At 44.7% G+C, this 15,681-nt stretch overlaps 1 protein-coding gene across 1 annotated transcript in view; it reads right to left on the bottom strand.

Moving 5' to 3' along the window:
• Positions 1–15,681, bottom strand: part of MAP1S (microtubule associated protein 1S) — a 106,412-nt gene that overhangs the window by 34,023 nt on the left and 56,708 nt on the right. Inside the window, exons 3-4 of the mRNA XM_077475571.1 lie at positions 7,091–7,173; positions 126–269 (exon numbers count right to left, since the gene is read on the bottom strand). Of these exons, the coding sequence (XP_077331697.1) occupies positions 126–269; positions 7,091–7,173 (227 nt within the window). The remainder of the gene's footprint in view (positions 1–125; positions 270–7,090; positions 7,174–15,681) is intronic.

A 15,681-nucleotide genomic window follows, 5' to 3' on the forward strand; every position in this document is an offset into this window, starting at 1 on the left:
TTATATCATCCCTTAAAAAAAAATATATATGTTGTTAATTAAATGGGGAGAAGGTGGAGAAGGTGAAGGTGAAGGAGAAGGAGGAGAAGGAGGAGAAGGAGGAGAATGAAGAATGAACATCCTACCTCTTTATCTGTAAATATCTGAATAAAGTCTTCTATGGAAAAAGTTCCTCCACCTTGTAGAAGCATTTCACCAGTTTTTTCAAGAAAAGGGCCAGTAAATATCAAAAGCTTGTGCTGGGAGGAATGGCAAATCAACTTCCGAATCTGAAACACAAAAGCTTTGTGGTTACCAGATGCATCTTGAACAGCTATGGACTTTCAAGCAGCCACTGGAGTTTTTGGGTTAAGAAAAACAGGATTTTTATAACAGCTTACCTGTAAAAACCTTTTGAGTACATCACGGGATACAGAGCAACATAGAACCAACCATGTGGGTTATACGCCACCTATTATGTGAATGGTACACGCAAAAAACAGGAAGTCCCGCTCCCTATATAACCCCTCCCATACAGGGAGTACATTAGTTTTTGTGGGAGAGAGGGAGAGGAGGGAGTCGAGGGAGTATCTCTCTATATCTATCCCCAATAAGAGCGGCAGGATCTCTGTCTTGTGATGTACACCAAGAAAAGGATTTTACAGGTAAGCTGTTATATAAATCCCATTTTCTTTTTCATACATCATGGGACATAGAGCACCATAGTAATAACTATGTGGGATGTCCCAAAGCAATGCCACCTGAGGGGAGAGAAGCAAAATAGCCACCGCCAGGCGTGAGGACCTATACGGCTGCCCGCAGCACACTGCACCCAAAGGCGGTGGTCTCCTGCCATCTTACAACCATTTGATAGAATCTTGTGAATGTATGTACTGACGACCAAGTAGCGGCCTTGCAAATCTGAGCCACAGAGGCTTGGTGATGCACTGCCCATGAAGCACTTACTGAGTGCACTTTAATCTGAAAGGGAGGAACCTTTTTCAGACCATAAACTTAACTAATCACCTGACAAATCCAATTATCAATAGTATATTTGAATGCTGCCCAGCCTTTCTGGCAACACAAACAAAACATCCATTTTCCGTATCTGAACAGTCTTTCAGATAGGCCTTAGCCGATTTAACTACATTGAGAGAATGCAATCATTTTTCTTCTGCAGAACAAGGTTCTGGAAAGGAAAAAAAAAAAAAAAAAAAAAAGTGGTGGGGAAACTTCTTGATTCAGATGAAAACCAGATACCTTTGGTAAAAAAGGTTGGGTGAGGACGCAGCACCACCTTATCCATGATGAAGTATGGCTTTTTACAGGAGAAAGCAGCCAACTCTGAAACCCTTCTTGTGGAGGTTACCGCAACTAGGAATTAGAGGTCGACCGATATATCGGCCGATATTTTCCGTTTTTTAAATAATCGGCATCGGCCGATTGTGCTGATAAAAAGCCGATTTAGAACTACAGCGGGACTTTGAAATGACTTCTGTATAGAAGTCAGTGTGAGTTGCCTGAGTCGTCATAGCAACACTTTCCTCCTCTCTGGGCAGGCTGCCAAGAAAAGAACAAAATTATACAATGTTTACACTTGAATGAATGAAATCATCTGTGTGTAGAAGTTCTCAGTTTAACCATTTAAAGACTAAATCTTTTCTGACACTTGTTGCTTACAAGTAAAAATCCTGTATTTTCTGCCAGAAAATCACTTAGACCCCCCAAAAATTATATATATTTTTTTAGCAGAGATCCTAGGGAATAAAATAGCGGTTGTTGCAATATTTTATGTCACACGGCATTTGCACAGAGGTCTTTCAAATGCATTTTTTTGGGAAAAAAATACACTATTTAAAAATAAAATAAAAACAGTAAAGTTAGCCCATTTTTTTTTTTCGTCCAAAGTTTTGACTACCTGTTTTTATTTAATACATAGGTTTTTTTTTTTTTATCTAAATCATACATACAAGTAAACTGATTGGAGGTTTGTTTTGTTTAATAAATGTTTAAATGTAAGAAATTTTCTGTATCACTTATGAAGGCTGCTTTCACACTGGAGCGTTGATGGTAAAACGCAAGTTTTAGCGGCTCTTTACCATCATTTTAGCGGTGCCATTTGGCTGCTAGTGGGGCACATATAACCCAGCTAGCGGCCAAGGAAGAGGTTAAATGCGCCCATGAAGCACTGCTGCCAAATCGCATTGCATGCGCTTCGGCAGTGGTGCCCATTCATATCAATGGGCAGGAGTGGTGGAGGAGCGGTATACACCACTCCAAACGTGCTGCTTGCAGGACTTTTTTTTTTTTTTAAGATCCTGCCAGCGCATCGCCTCAGTGTGAAAGCACTCTGTCTTTCACACAGACTGCAGGGGAGCCATTTTGCAGGCACTTTACAGGCGCTATTTTTAGCCCAAATGCGCCTGAAAAACGCCCCAATGGGAAAGGTGTGTTAGATCAAGGGGGATTAAAAAAAAAAATAATAATAAATAAAAATCGGCCTAACAATTCGGGCAAAAAAAAAAAAAAAAAAAAAAAAAAAAAAAAAAAAAAAAAAATCGGCATCATATCGGCTATCGGCCGCCATGATTTCTAAATATCGGCATCGGCCAGAGAAAAACCCATATCGGTCGACCTCTACTAGGAATACCAATTTCCTTGTCAAAAGGCGCAAAGGAATATTACATATAGATTCAAAGGGTTGTCTTTGCAACACTGACAAAACCATATTCAAATCCCATGGGCACAAGGGATAACTAGAGTTATCAGAGTTACTTACCCCTTGTATGAATTTTTCAGACTAAAGAATGTGAAGCAAGCGGCCTTTGGAAAACTCAAGGCCAGCTTAATTTATACTAACTGTAGAAAGGCCAGAATTCTTCCTACGACATACTTCCATGGATGCCAACCCTTGGTTTCATACCAGACGACATAGGCCTTCCAGACCCTGCAATAAATTATCCAGGAGGCCGGCTTTCTGGCATTAATCAGGGTGGTTACTACTGAACCTGAAAGCCCCCGATTTTTTAGAATGTGGGCTTCAATAGCTACATCGGTAAATTTAGCGACTATAAAGCAAGATGGAATACCGGTCCCTGCAACAGCAGGTCCGGACGAGATGAAAGAGTCCATGACTGCCATTCTCACAATCCCTGCATGCCAGGGTCTTCTGGGCCAAGCCGGGGCTACCAAGATTACCGGCTTCCCTTCTTCCCTGATCCTGTGGAGCAGCCGTGGTAATAGTTTAACTGGAGAGAATGCATAAAAAACAGTGAAAACTGATTCCATGGAACCACTAATGCATCTTTTCTGAGTGGAGCCTTGTTCTTGCCAAAGTTGTCCAACTTCTTGTTGAACCTGGACGCCAACAGATCTACGTATGGCGTACCCAATCTTTGGCATATGGCCAAAAAGACAAATCGGGATGTAGAGACCATTCTCCCGTCAAAACAGTTGACGGCTCAAGAAATCTGCCTGCCAAATTTCCACTCCTGGAATGTAGACTGCAGACAGGCAAGGAACATGTTTCTCTGCCAAAGACAGAATACGGTCCACCTCCCTTTAGGCGGCATGGCTTCTGGTGCCCCCTTGGCGATTGATACAGGCCACTGCTGAGGCATTGCTGGATTGTATCCTGACAAGAGAACTCTGCAACCTGAACATCCAGGCTATTAGAGCCAGACGTACTGCCCAAATCTCTAGGATATTGATGGGCAAGGTCTTCTTGGACTTTGACCACCTTCCCTGAACCATGGTCTCTTATAGAACTGCTCCCCAGCCCCATAGGCTGGCGTCCGTTGTTACCACTCTCCAGGAAACTGGAATGAAGGATTTTTCTCTGTAAAAATTTCTGGTTATCAACCACCAATTGAGACTCTGGTGTACTTTTGGAGCCAGATTCATTAGGCAATCCAAGGCTTGGCTCTGTTTGTTCCAAGCAGACAGAATACCGTGTTACAACAGTCTTGAATTAAACTGGGCATAGAGAACCGCTACGAAGGAAGCTACCATCTTCCCTAGTAATCTCATGCAAAAAGAAGGACCCTTCCTTGCCTTGACCATCTCTCAGAGTGTTGACTTTTGCCTGAGGCAAAAAATAAAATATACACCCTTTCCTGGGTTGTGCCTATGACCAGGCCCAAATACTCCAGCCTTCTTACTGGCCACAAGGATGATTTCTCTAGATTGAGAATCCAACCCAGGTGTCCCACATAACTGACCGTTCTGGACACCCCATGGTTTAACCGTGCTATTGACTGATCTACCGGTAGCAGGTTGTCTAGGTATGCCATTACTGCTATACCCTGGCCCCTTAGTCTTGCTGGCACTGTGGCTAACCCGAAGGGCAAGGCCACGAACTGAAAGTGGCGCTGCTCTAATGCAAACCGCAGAAAATTATGGTGAGCGGGAAAGATTGTCACATGTAGTTACCCATCTTTGATATCTATGGATGCTAGAACTTCTCCTCCCCATAGGGTGGATACAACTGACTGTTACTCCATTTGAAAGGAACGGATGTTTAAGAAGGGATTCAGATCTAGAATGGGTCTGACAGCTCCATTTGGTTTTGGTACCGTAAAGAGATTTGAATAAAACCCCATGTCCCTCTCTTCTGAGGGGACCTCTATTACTCCCTGAGACCTTAACCAGTCCAGTGCCAAAAATAAGGACTTTCTATACTGGGTCCTTGGGAATGTTTGAACTTAGAAAACGAGACGGTGGAAATTCTTGGAACTCTTGTTTATAGCCCAGGGCCACCACAGAGAGGACCTGTTTGTCTTTGATTTCCTTTTGCCAAGTTTCTGAAAACCACCTTATTGGAGCAAGTGGGGGCACCTCTTCACAAGGAAGCCTTGGGAGTCTGTTTTGGGGACTTCTGACCCCATGTTTGGTTATGAGGCTTACTCTTTGCCCCCGACGGTGGAGGCAGTTGCAACTGCCTGGAGGTTGTTGCCCCAGGCATCAGGGGGTGGGGGGGGGGTATATTTGAAAGGAGGTTTATTCTTTTTTCTTATCTGGCAGAAGGGTACTCTTATCACCAGAAATCTTTTGGATTTATCCAAATCTTCCCCAAATAACCTCTCCATGAAAGGGAAACCCAACCAAGAGCTTTTTGCATGGTAACTTGGCTGATTAGTTCTTTAGCCACAGAATCCTACTCATATGTATCAACATAAGCGCAAGGCAAGACGCCTGATGGATAGAATTCTTGATGGCATCCACTGCAAAATATAAAGCCCTAGGTAGCTCAGCTAAACTTTGGGCCTCTTCAGTTTGAGCAGGAACTCTTAATAACCTGCTTGAATTTGTCCCTAAGAGATTGACGGATGCCTGTTGCTGCCACTGCAGGTTGTGCTACCGCACCAGCTACAGCAAATGAGGATGTAAAACAGATTCCAACTTCTTATCAGCTGGATCGAAGTATTTAAACTCCTGTTCAGAGGATATCGCTGGGATTTTCCAGTGGTAGATGCTGCCCTTTGTAAACTTTTTCTCCATAGGATAAAGAAGAGAAATTCTTAGGAGGAGAAAACTGCTTATCTGGATGATCCAGTGTAAATCAGTTGCACCAGTAATGGGTGCATAAGGATAGCATGTGAACCCTGTGGGGGTCTTAACGAACCCAAAGAGAAGGAAACCTCATCCACCTCTGCAGGGGGCAACTTATATCCAGAATGGACAAACTCTGTAAGGGACACAATGCCTGAAAGTCTAGGTGGCTCAGACTGGCCAGATGCTCCAAGTCTTTCAGGGGAGGATTGAACTGCGTACGTGCAGGAGCCTCAGACTGACTGCCGTGACCTTGCGCCCCCCATTGTATTCCTTTTTATGGGAAGACAGTTTTCAGCACAAAAAGCAGAGGGACCAACAGTGCGTCTGCTGCCGAGCCTTATTCTAGCAAATGAATATGCCGCTATAAACGCTCAGTCTAAATGCTGAGTAAAACGCTCCCACTTAAAAACGCCTGTATCCAAACACCCATACAGCTTAAATGCCCCTGTATGCTCTGTGTCCCTCCGTCAGCCAAACACTTTCAAAGTGAAATGCTTTTAAAGCTAGTAAGCCTTGTGCAGTGTAGTGCACACCGTTTCCACATGCACACCTGCAGCGTCTAGGCCCCTTAAAACATACTGTTCCCGCGCATGTGCGAAGGACAGGCCGGCCACATAGCAGGGACAGATCAAGGGGTCTCAGCAGGGGGGGGAACCTGACTGCTGTGCTGAATGCAGATGGTCCCCCCAAAACCCCTACTGATGGCTGACAGAGCAGAGGAAGCAATGCTGTCCACAGAAGACTTTGCCGACATTGAGCATAACACAGGGGAAGCATGGAATGTTGGAAGTATATTGGCTTTTACACCCTCTAGTGGCAAAGATGCAGGCAAGGCAATGCATACTCACAGAAGATAGTCCAAAAGTGAATCTACATCTTTCTGCCTTACCCGTACCGCCGCAGGACTGCTGGAGATTATCACAGACAGACCAATCCAGCCTTCAACCATCATGGCGGGCCCTGTCATGACAGACCTTCAAGGACCGGGTCCCCTTGGCCGGGTTCACTCCCTTGGATCTGTACAGCACCGTGCCGAAGAACTCTTTGGCCGTATAAACATGGCCAAGGTGCCGGATCTTAGGGTCCAGCTCTCAAAAAAGAGAATGCATTACAGGCAGAAACCTTGTTTCTTCTTCAATGAGGCCTGGGTACCATCCACTTTGGATGGATCCGTTTGCATAGCTCCTTGATCTCATCAGGGATTGCTTAGCAGACCTCTTAGCACTTCATCAACCGTGACCAACCCCTTAGTCACTGGCAAAAAAAAACCTGGGGAGGTACTCCCTGAATGGGAGGGGGACTTCCTGTTTTAGTGTACCACTGTCCTTTCACCTATAGGTGGCGTATAACCCACAGTTATTACTATGGTGCTCTCTGGCCCATGATGTACGATAAAGAAATCTGGATTTTAAGCTTTTAAAAGGCAGAAGCTATTAGTTCAAATTTACTTTATAACAAAAAAAAAAAAATGGCACTAGAGGAGTACAATTAATCCAAGGATGAATACATATTTACTCAAGAACACCTGTATAAGCCAATTCAAAAAACACCAGCTTACCTCGCTGCATACCGAAGACTTGGAAGGGTTTATCAGGACTAAGGTCTCCAAGTTGTCCCCTGCATGATGGAGGCTTCTTTGTCCTATAAAACAAAAGCAAGCAGGGCAGAATGAAAAACCAAAAAAGCACTAACAGGTTAGACAAGAACAAGGCCCCTTTGCACAATGGTGGATGGATCAGGTCTGCCTGTCAGTTTTTCAGGTGGACCCTCCATTATCCTCCATGGAATGGCAGATGTAAAATGGACATTTATCAGTTACACTCGCCGACATTCAAACTGATTGGCTAAAAACAGACGGATGGGGATCAGTTTAATTTACATCCCACCGCCCATAGAGGAGAGGAATGCGTCTGCATAAGCGGAGTGGACACGGACTATCCATCTGCCTACCCAGTGGGGATCAGCGGAGGGATTCCCTGCTGAGCTGGTGGAAAAGGCCAGGAGGCACCCAATTTGCACTCTGGCTATGTTGAATAGCATGGCCCCTGCTGCACACTATGGTTCCTTTCTGCCAGCCACAATGAGCCTACTGTGTCCTGTATCAAATTATGAGTCAGTGGGTAAAACTGACTGTGTGGCATCAGGCACATCCCTAAGTGTCAGACAGCAAAGCAAAGAGACTGGCAAGTGTGAGAAAGTAAATGTTAAAATATTGCATTTTAACATGCAAAGTCAGCAGCTATTGAGTCCTTTTAAACATGCCATTTGCCCTGCTTTTATGTTGGTGCATTGGCAAAAAAAATAAATAAAATATTTACCTCACTGACTCCATTTGCTGCAAACTTGTATCACATTCATAACTTTAACCACTTACAGACCGGACCATTTTGCTGGTCAAAGACCAGACCACTTTTTGCGTTTTGGCACTGCGTCGCTTTAACTGACAATTGCGTGGTCGTGCGCCGTGGCTCCCAAACAAAATTGACGTCCCACAAATGGAGCTTTCATTTGGTGGTATTTGATCACCCCTGCTGTTTTTAATTTTTTGCACTATAAACAAAAATAGAGCGACAATTTTGAGGAAAAAAAAAAAATGCATTATTTTTTACTTTTTGTTATAATAAATCTCCCCCCAAAAAATATATAAAACAACATTTTTTTTCCCTCAGTTTAGGCCGATATGTATTCTACATATTTTTGGTAAAGAGAAAAAAAAAAAAAAAAATCGCAATAAGCGATTTTTGATTGGTTTGCGCAAAAGTTATAGCGTTTACAAAATAGCGATAGTTTTATGGCATTTTTATAATTTTTTTTTTTTTTTTTTACTAGTATTGGCGGCAATCAGCGACATTGTGGTGGACACAGCGGACATTTTTGGGACCATTGTCATTTATACAGTAATCACTGCTACATAAATGCAGTGATTCCTGTGTAATGACACTGGCAGTGAAGGGGTTAACCAGTGGGTGGCAGTGTAGGTGTTAAGTGTTCCTAGGGGTGTGTTACCAACTGTGGGGGGGTTGGGCTTTCATTTAGTGAACACTGGTCTCTGCTCCAATCACATGGAGCAGAGATCAGCGTCACCAGTTGCTAGGCAGAATGGAGAAATGCGGTTTACACTGCATTTACTCCATTCAGCCGTCCCGTGAGACGATCGTGTGTATGCCCGCAGCGATAGAGTCCGCAGGACCCACGACCGGACTCACGGGGGTCCCGACCGGCACACGAGCGATGGCAGGGCGGCATTAGAGATTGGACGTACCTGTACGCCAATATGCCTGCCTGTGCCATTCTGCCGACGTACATCGGCGTGCGCTGGTTGGGAACCGGTTAATGTACCGAGCAAGCCAACAAGTATTTTAGAAACAGTCCAGCAATGGCAGCCAACATCTCATCACAGGCATACTTTGGAAAGTTGTGGCCTCAAGGAGGAACGCAATTTGGAAATTGGTCGCAGCAACACATCTCATCAAAAAAGTTGGGGCAGCACAACAAAGCTGGCAAAGTAAGTGGTACTAAAAGGGAATATTATGTTTGCTTTTCAGGTATGTAATTTTTTTATACTTTACTGTATTTTATTGTTAACCTTTTTTTGTTTTCAGGTACGCCATGCAGCACCAATTTATTTATCTTGACAGCAACAGCATTCGCTCCCACGATACGTGGAAACGGTGATGACTTACCACAAAGCGGAGAAACTTTTGAAACAAAGTGAATGGGAATGTGCAGATAGGCATCCTTGAAAATCAACGGAAAGCATCCAATCCCCGATGTTCATGGCCTGTAGAATTGACGGACATTTGTCCCATTTGGACAGGATCTTTCTGCAAGACTCAAGTGTGGAATTGAGCATACGGTAACAACTCAAAGTGGCTACCATGAGACCCAGGACTCGCATGCAAAAAATGCAGCACCACCTGCGGGACACCAACAACTTCACCGCAGCTTGTCTGAAGGGAGAAAGACTCTCGCCTCTGGAGAAGTCCAGAAGAAAGCTCAGGTGCTCAATGCGTTGTCGGCACCAACACAGACTTCTGGAGGTTCAGCACCTAACCAAGCTCCCGAAGGAGTCTGTATGGTGATCGCCACATCCTCCCTCAATTCTGAGGCAGAAGCTGCTTTCAGAAGGTGGTCGTCCAAGTAATCCACGATTGTGATCCCTTGTTGCCTTAGCAATGCCAGAATTGGGGCTAGCACCTTGGTGAAGACCCTTGGTGCCGATGCTAGGCCAAAAGGGAGAGCTAAAAATTGTTAGTGCTCATCCCCGACCGCAAATCGCAGAAACCTCTAATACCTGACGCATATGGGGACATGCAAGTATGCGTCCTTGATGTCCAAGGACACCAGGAAATCCCCCCTGGAGTGCAGCGACCACAGAGCGAACAGATTCCATCCTGAACCTTTGTACTGTCACAAAGCAGCTGAGGGCCTTGAGATCCAAGACAGGACGGACCCCTTACTTCTTTGGGAATACAAACAAATTGACAGATTGGAGTAGAATCCCTGAAACCTTTCTGGCGAAGGCACAGCTACTATCACCCCACGCAGCAGCAGGTCCTGTACTGCCCCGAACAGGGCTTTTCGATGAGCCGGAAGATGAAGGTTGAAGGGGGAAAAAAAAAAAAAAAAATCCGTTTGGTGGACAAGAAAGAAACGATCTTGTATCCTGATGAAACCAGTTTGCAGACCCACTGGTCGGAAAGTAGGAAGGTCCACCGGGCTGCAACCTTCCCAAAGGCGACCCCCCCACCCAAGAGTTGGGCGGGGGGAAAACCTTCATGCAGCAACAGATTTGCTCGCAGGTTTGTTTGGCTTGCGAAACCAGGGACGCTTTTATCTCTCAGCGGGCACCTTGTCGGACTGGGAACACTTACCTGCCGACCCGGGCGGATGAAAAATCCAATTCTGAGTGGAAAAGGAGGGCCCTTGCCTACGGCATGGCTCCTTACCCTTCCTGGACTGTGGGAGCAACTTACCCTTTCCCCCAGAAACATTCTTAATAAAGGTCCTCCAGCGAGGCTCCAAATAGCCTCTCCCCCTGGAAGGGCAAATCCGCCAGTGCTCTCTTAGGTGCCTGGTCCGCAGAACAGCATTTAAGACAAATCGGGTGACGTAGCACCACAGCTGATACTGAGGCTCTAGGAGGCCGTATCTAAAGGATCACAGACATACTTCAGGCCCTGCACCAGCTGGTCTGCCAGTTCCATGCAGACAGGGGAAACCTGTCGCTTCTCAAACTCGCGGTGCAACAATTTAGCCCATTCAGTAAGCGTCTGACACCAGCGACGTGGCTAACACTGGCTGCAATGCTGACCCCACCACCGTAACCATGGACCGGGCAACTGCCTTAGCCCTTCTGTCGGAAGGGTCCTTGAAAGCAGGGGTCCCTTCCACCAGAATCGTGGTTACCTTACTTAACCTGGATACCGGGAGGGTCAACAACCGGAGGAGATGTCCATTTTTTTTTCTCCAGGAAACTCTCCTCAAAAGGGGTAACGCACCACCATCTGTCTCGGGATCGAAAAGGCCAGCTGTGGGCTTCCCCACTCCTTGTAAATAAAACTTAATGAAATAAGTTAGGTAGGGAAACACCTTAGCCATGCGGGCCGGCTTGTGGGACCCAAAAAGGACCGACACTTCTGAAGATGCCCCCACCGTATCCTCCATCTTTAGGGTATCCTGCACCACTGTGATAAGTGCTCCTACTAGCGTCTTTTCCTGCGCAGACCCGGAGTCAGCCTCACTGTCCAAACGATCCTGGTCCGCATCCTCTGAAACATCAGAGTCTGAATCAGAGCTTTCCCCAGAAGACGGTGAGGGTGCCGTTAAACTCCCCTTGCGCCCGAACGCCGCTTCCACCCTGGCAACAAAGGACTCCAGGACCGCCAACAGAGCGTCCATAGGCACTGCAGGGGAACCAGTTGCAATAACATGGATGTCTGAAGAAGAAGCGCCTGTCACCACTAGGGACCCAAGTAGAGGTCGACCGATATTTGCAGTTTTTTAAATAATCGGCATTGGCCGATTGTGCTGATAAAAAGCAGATTTAGAACTACAGCGGGACTTTGAAATGACTTCTGTAATAGAAGTCAGTGTAAGTTGCCTGAGTCCTCATAGAAACGTCTTTCCTCCTCTCTGGGCAGTCTGCCAAGAAAAGAACAGAAAGATACAATGTTTACACTTGAATAAATGAAGTCATCTCTGTGTGTAGAAGTTCTCAGTTTAACCATTTAAAGACTAAATCTTTTCTGACACTTGTTGCTTACAAGTAAAAATCCAGTATTTTCTGCCAGAAAATCACTTAGACCCCCCCAAAAATTATATATATTTTTTTAGCAGAGATCCTAGGGAATAAAATAGCGGTTGTTGCAATATTTTATGTCACATGGCATTTGCACAGAGGTCTTTCAAATGCATTTTTTGGGGAAAAAAATACACTATTTAAAAAATAAAAATAAAATAAAAAACAGTAAAGTTAGCCCATTTTTTTTTTTTTCGGCCAAAAGTTTGACTAACTGTTTTTATTTAACCACTTAAGGACCGCCGTATTGCCATTGTACGTCAGCACAATGGCACAGGCAGGCACAATCACGTACATCTATGTGATTGCCTTCCAGCGGGTGGGGGGGTCCGATCGGACCCCCTCCCGCTGTTTACGGCGGTCCGATTCGGTCCAGGAGCGCTCCGTGATGAGGGGATGGCCGTTGGTTTTCGGCCACCCCCTCTGGATCGCTCCTGGCCAATGAGAAGCTTCCTCCCCTGTGTATTGTTTACACAGGAAGGAGGAAGTGATGTCATTCTCCTCGGGGCGGTCTTTTTGACCGGACTACGAGGAGAAGAGTAAAAGTGTGCACCAACACTACACTGACATGTAGGTACACACAGGCACACAAACCCCCCCCCGATCCCCCCCCCCCCCCGATCGCCCCCCGATCCCCCTCCCCCCCCCAGTCACAGTGTCACTGATTGCATTGATCATTTCTTTACTGATCAATGCATTCAGTGTCAGTTGTGACAGTAAAAACTGTCAGGACAGTTAGTGTTAGGTCCAGGGTAGCCCCCTATCACCCCCCAATAAAGATTTAACTCCCTGATTGCCCCTAGAGTTAACCCTTTCACCCCCTTTTGCCAGTGTCACTAAGCGATCATTTTTCTGATCGCTGCATGTGTCGCTAGGTAGCTAGTTATTTTTTTAGGTTCACCGCCAGGTTTTTATATCGCTAGGTACCCCGATATACTACCCAATAATGGTTTTAACCCCCTGATTGCCGCTAGTTAACCCTTTCACACCCTTTTGCCAGTGTCACTAAGCGATCGTTTTTCTGATCGCTGCATTAGTGTCGCTACAGTCGCTAGGTAGCTAGTTATTTTTTTAGGTTCACCGCCAGGTTTTTATAGCGCTAGGTACCCCGATATACTACCCAATAATGGTTTTAACCCCCTGATTGCTGCTAGTTAACCCTTTCACCCCCTTTCACCAGCGATCACAGTATAAGTGTCACTGGTGACGCTGGTTAGCCAGTTAGTTATTTAGGTTCCCCGTCAGGTTTTTATATAGCGCCAGGGACCCCCATATACTACCTAATAAAAATTTGAACCCCCTGATTGCCCCTAGTTAACCCTTTCACCACTGATCACCGTATAAGTGTTACGGGTGACTCTGGTTAGTTTGTTTTTTATAGCATTTTATATTCAAATCCGGTAGGCAGTGCTTGGTTTTCAGGGTGCCGTGCGCGACTAGACTCCCAAAAAGTCCCACACATGTGGTATCCCCGTACTCGGGAGAAGCAGCAGAATTTATTTTGGGGTGTCATTTCACATATGCCCATAGCATGTGTGAGCAATATATCATTTAGTGACAACTTGGTGCAAAAAAAAAAAAAGTTTGTAATATTCCCGCAACTTGTGGCAAAATATAAAATATTCCATGGACTCAACATGCCTCTCAGTAAATAGCTTGGGGTGTCTACTTTCCAAAATGGGGTCATTTTGGGGGGTTTTGTGCTATTTTGGCATTTTATGGCCTTCGAAACTGTGATAGGTAGTGAGGAGTGAAATCCAAAATTTGCACCCTTAGAAATCCTGAAGGTGGTGATTGGTTTTCGGGGTGCCGTGCGCGACTAGACTCCCAAAAAGTCCCACACACGTGGTATCCCCATACTCGGGAGAAGTAGCGGAATATATTTTGGGGTGCAATTCCACATATAACCATGGCATGTGTGAGCAATATATCATTTAGTGACAACTTTTTGTAAAAAAAATATATTTTTTTTTTTTTGTCATTATTCAATCCCTTAGGACAAAAAAAAAAAAAATATTCAATGGGCTCAACATACCCATCAGCAATTTCCTTGGGGTGTCTACTTTCCAAAATGGGGTCATTTGTGGGGGATTTGTACTGCCCTGCCATTTTAGCACCTCAAGAAATGAGATCGGCAGTCATAAATTAAAAGCTGTGTAAATTCCAGAAAATGTACTCTAGTTTGTAGACGCTATAACTTTTGCGCAAACCAAAAAATATACGCTTATTGACATTTTTTTTACTAAAGACATGTGGCTGAATAAATTTTGCCCTCAATGTATGACTAAAATTTAGTTTATTCGATTTTTCTTATAACAAAAAGAAGAAAATATCTTTTTTTCAAAATTTTCGCTCTTTTTCCATTTATATCGCAAAAAAAAAAAAAAAAAAAAAAAAAAAAAAAAAAAAAAAAAAAAAAAAAAAAAAAAAAAAATCGCAGAGGCAATCAAATACCATCAAAAGAAAGCTCTATTTGTGGGAAGAAAAGGACGCAAATTTCGTTTGGGTGCAATATTGCATGACCGCGCAATTACCAGTTAAAGCAGCGCAGTGCGAAATTGCAAAAAGACCTCTGGTCCTTAAGGTGTTTATTGGTCCGGAGCTGAAGTGGTTAATATATAGTATTTTTTTTTTTATCTAAATCATACATACAAGTAAACTGATTGGAGGTTTGTTTTGTTTAATAAATGTTTAAAGCGGAGGTCCACCCTAAAGTGGACCTTCTGCGCATTGGATTCCTCCCCCCCTCCGGCGCCACAATTGGCACCTTTCAGGGGGGAGGGGGTGCAGGTACCTGTACAGTACAGGTATCTGCACCCACTTCCGGGATAGCTCTCTGCGGAAAGGGGCGTAGATTACGCCCCTTTCCGATAGTCCCCCGCTGCCTGCTGGGAAACACAGATGGTGGACGTGGTATACTTGGATTTTGCAAAAGCATTCGATACAGTTCCCCACACACGGCTCATGTGTAAGGTAAAGTCTACAGGTTTGGAAATATCAGTTTGTAAATGGATAGAAAATTGGCTAGAAGACAGAATTCAGAGAGTAGTGGTTAATGACTCTTACTCTGAATGGTCTAAGGTTATCAGTGGTGTACCCCAAGGTTCAGTGTTGGGACCCTTACTTTTTAACATCTTTATAAATGATATTGGGTCTGGGATCAAAAGTAATATTTCTGTCTTTGCAGATGACACCAAGATATGCAGTGGAATAACGTCTTTACAGGATGTCTCCAATTTACAAGCCGACCTCAATACACTGTCTAATTGGGCGACTATGTGGCAGATGAGGTTTAATGTTGATAAATGTAAAGTTATGCACTTGGGGCCTAAGAATATGCATGCATCATACATGCTAGGGGGAGTACAACTGGGGGAATCCATAGTGGAGAAGGATCTGGGGGTTTTGGTAGACCATAAGCTCAATAACAACATGCAATGCCAAGCTGCTGTTTGCAAAGCGAGCAAAGTCCTTTCTTGTATTAAGAGAGGTATGGACTCCAGAGAAAGATATAATTTTGCCCCTGTTGAAATCATTAGTAAGACCTCACCTGGAATATGCCGTTCAGTTTTGGGCACCAGTTCTCAAAAAGGATATCGGGGAACTGGAGAAAGTGCAGAGAAGGGCAACCAAACTGATAAGAGGCATGGAGGAACTCAGCTATGAGGAGAGATTAGAGGAACTAAATTTATTCACTCTTGAGAAGAGGAGATTAAGGGGGGATATGATCAACATGTTCAAATACATTAGGGGTCCATATAGTGAACTTGGTGTTGAGTTGTTCTCTGTACGGTCAACCCAGAGGACACGGGGGCACTCTTTACGTCTAGAGGAAAAGAGATTTCATC

Source organism: Lithobates pipiens, unplaced genomic scaffold (assembly GCF_037356315.1).
Source record: "Lithobates pipiens isolate NorthernLeopardFrog02 unplaced genomic scaffold, aLitPip1_a1.2 Scaffold_13, whole genome shotgun sequence".
In the NCBI taxonomy this organism is placed as follows: domain Eukaryota; kingdom Metazoa; phylum Chordata; class Amphibia; order Anura; family Ranidae; genus Lithobates; species Lithobates pipiens.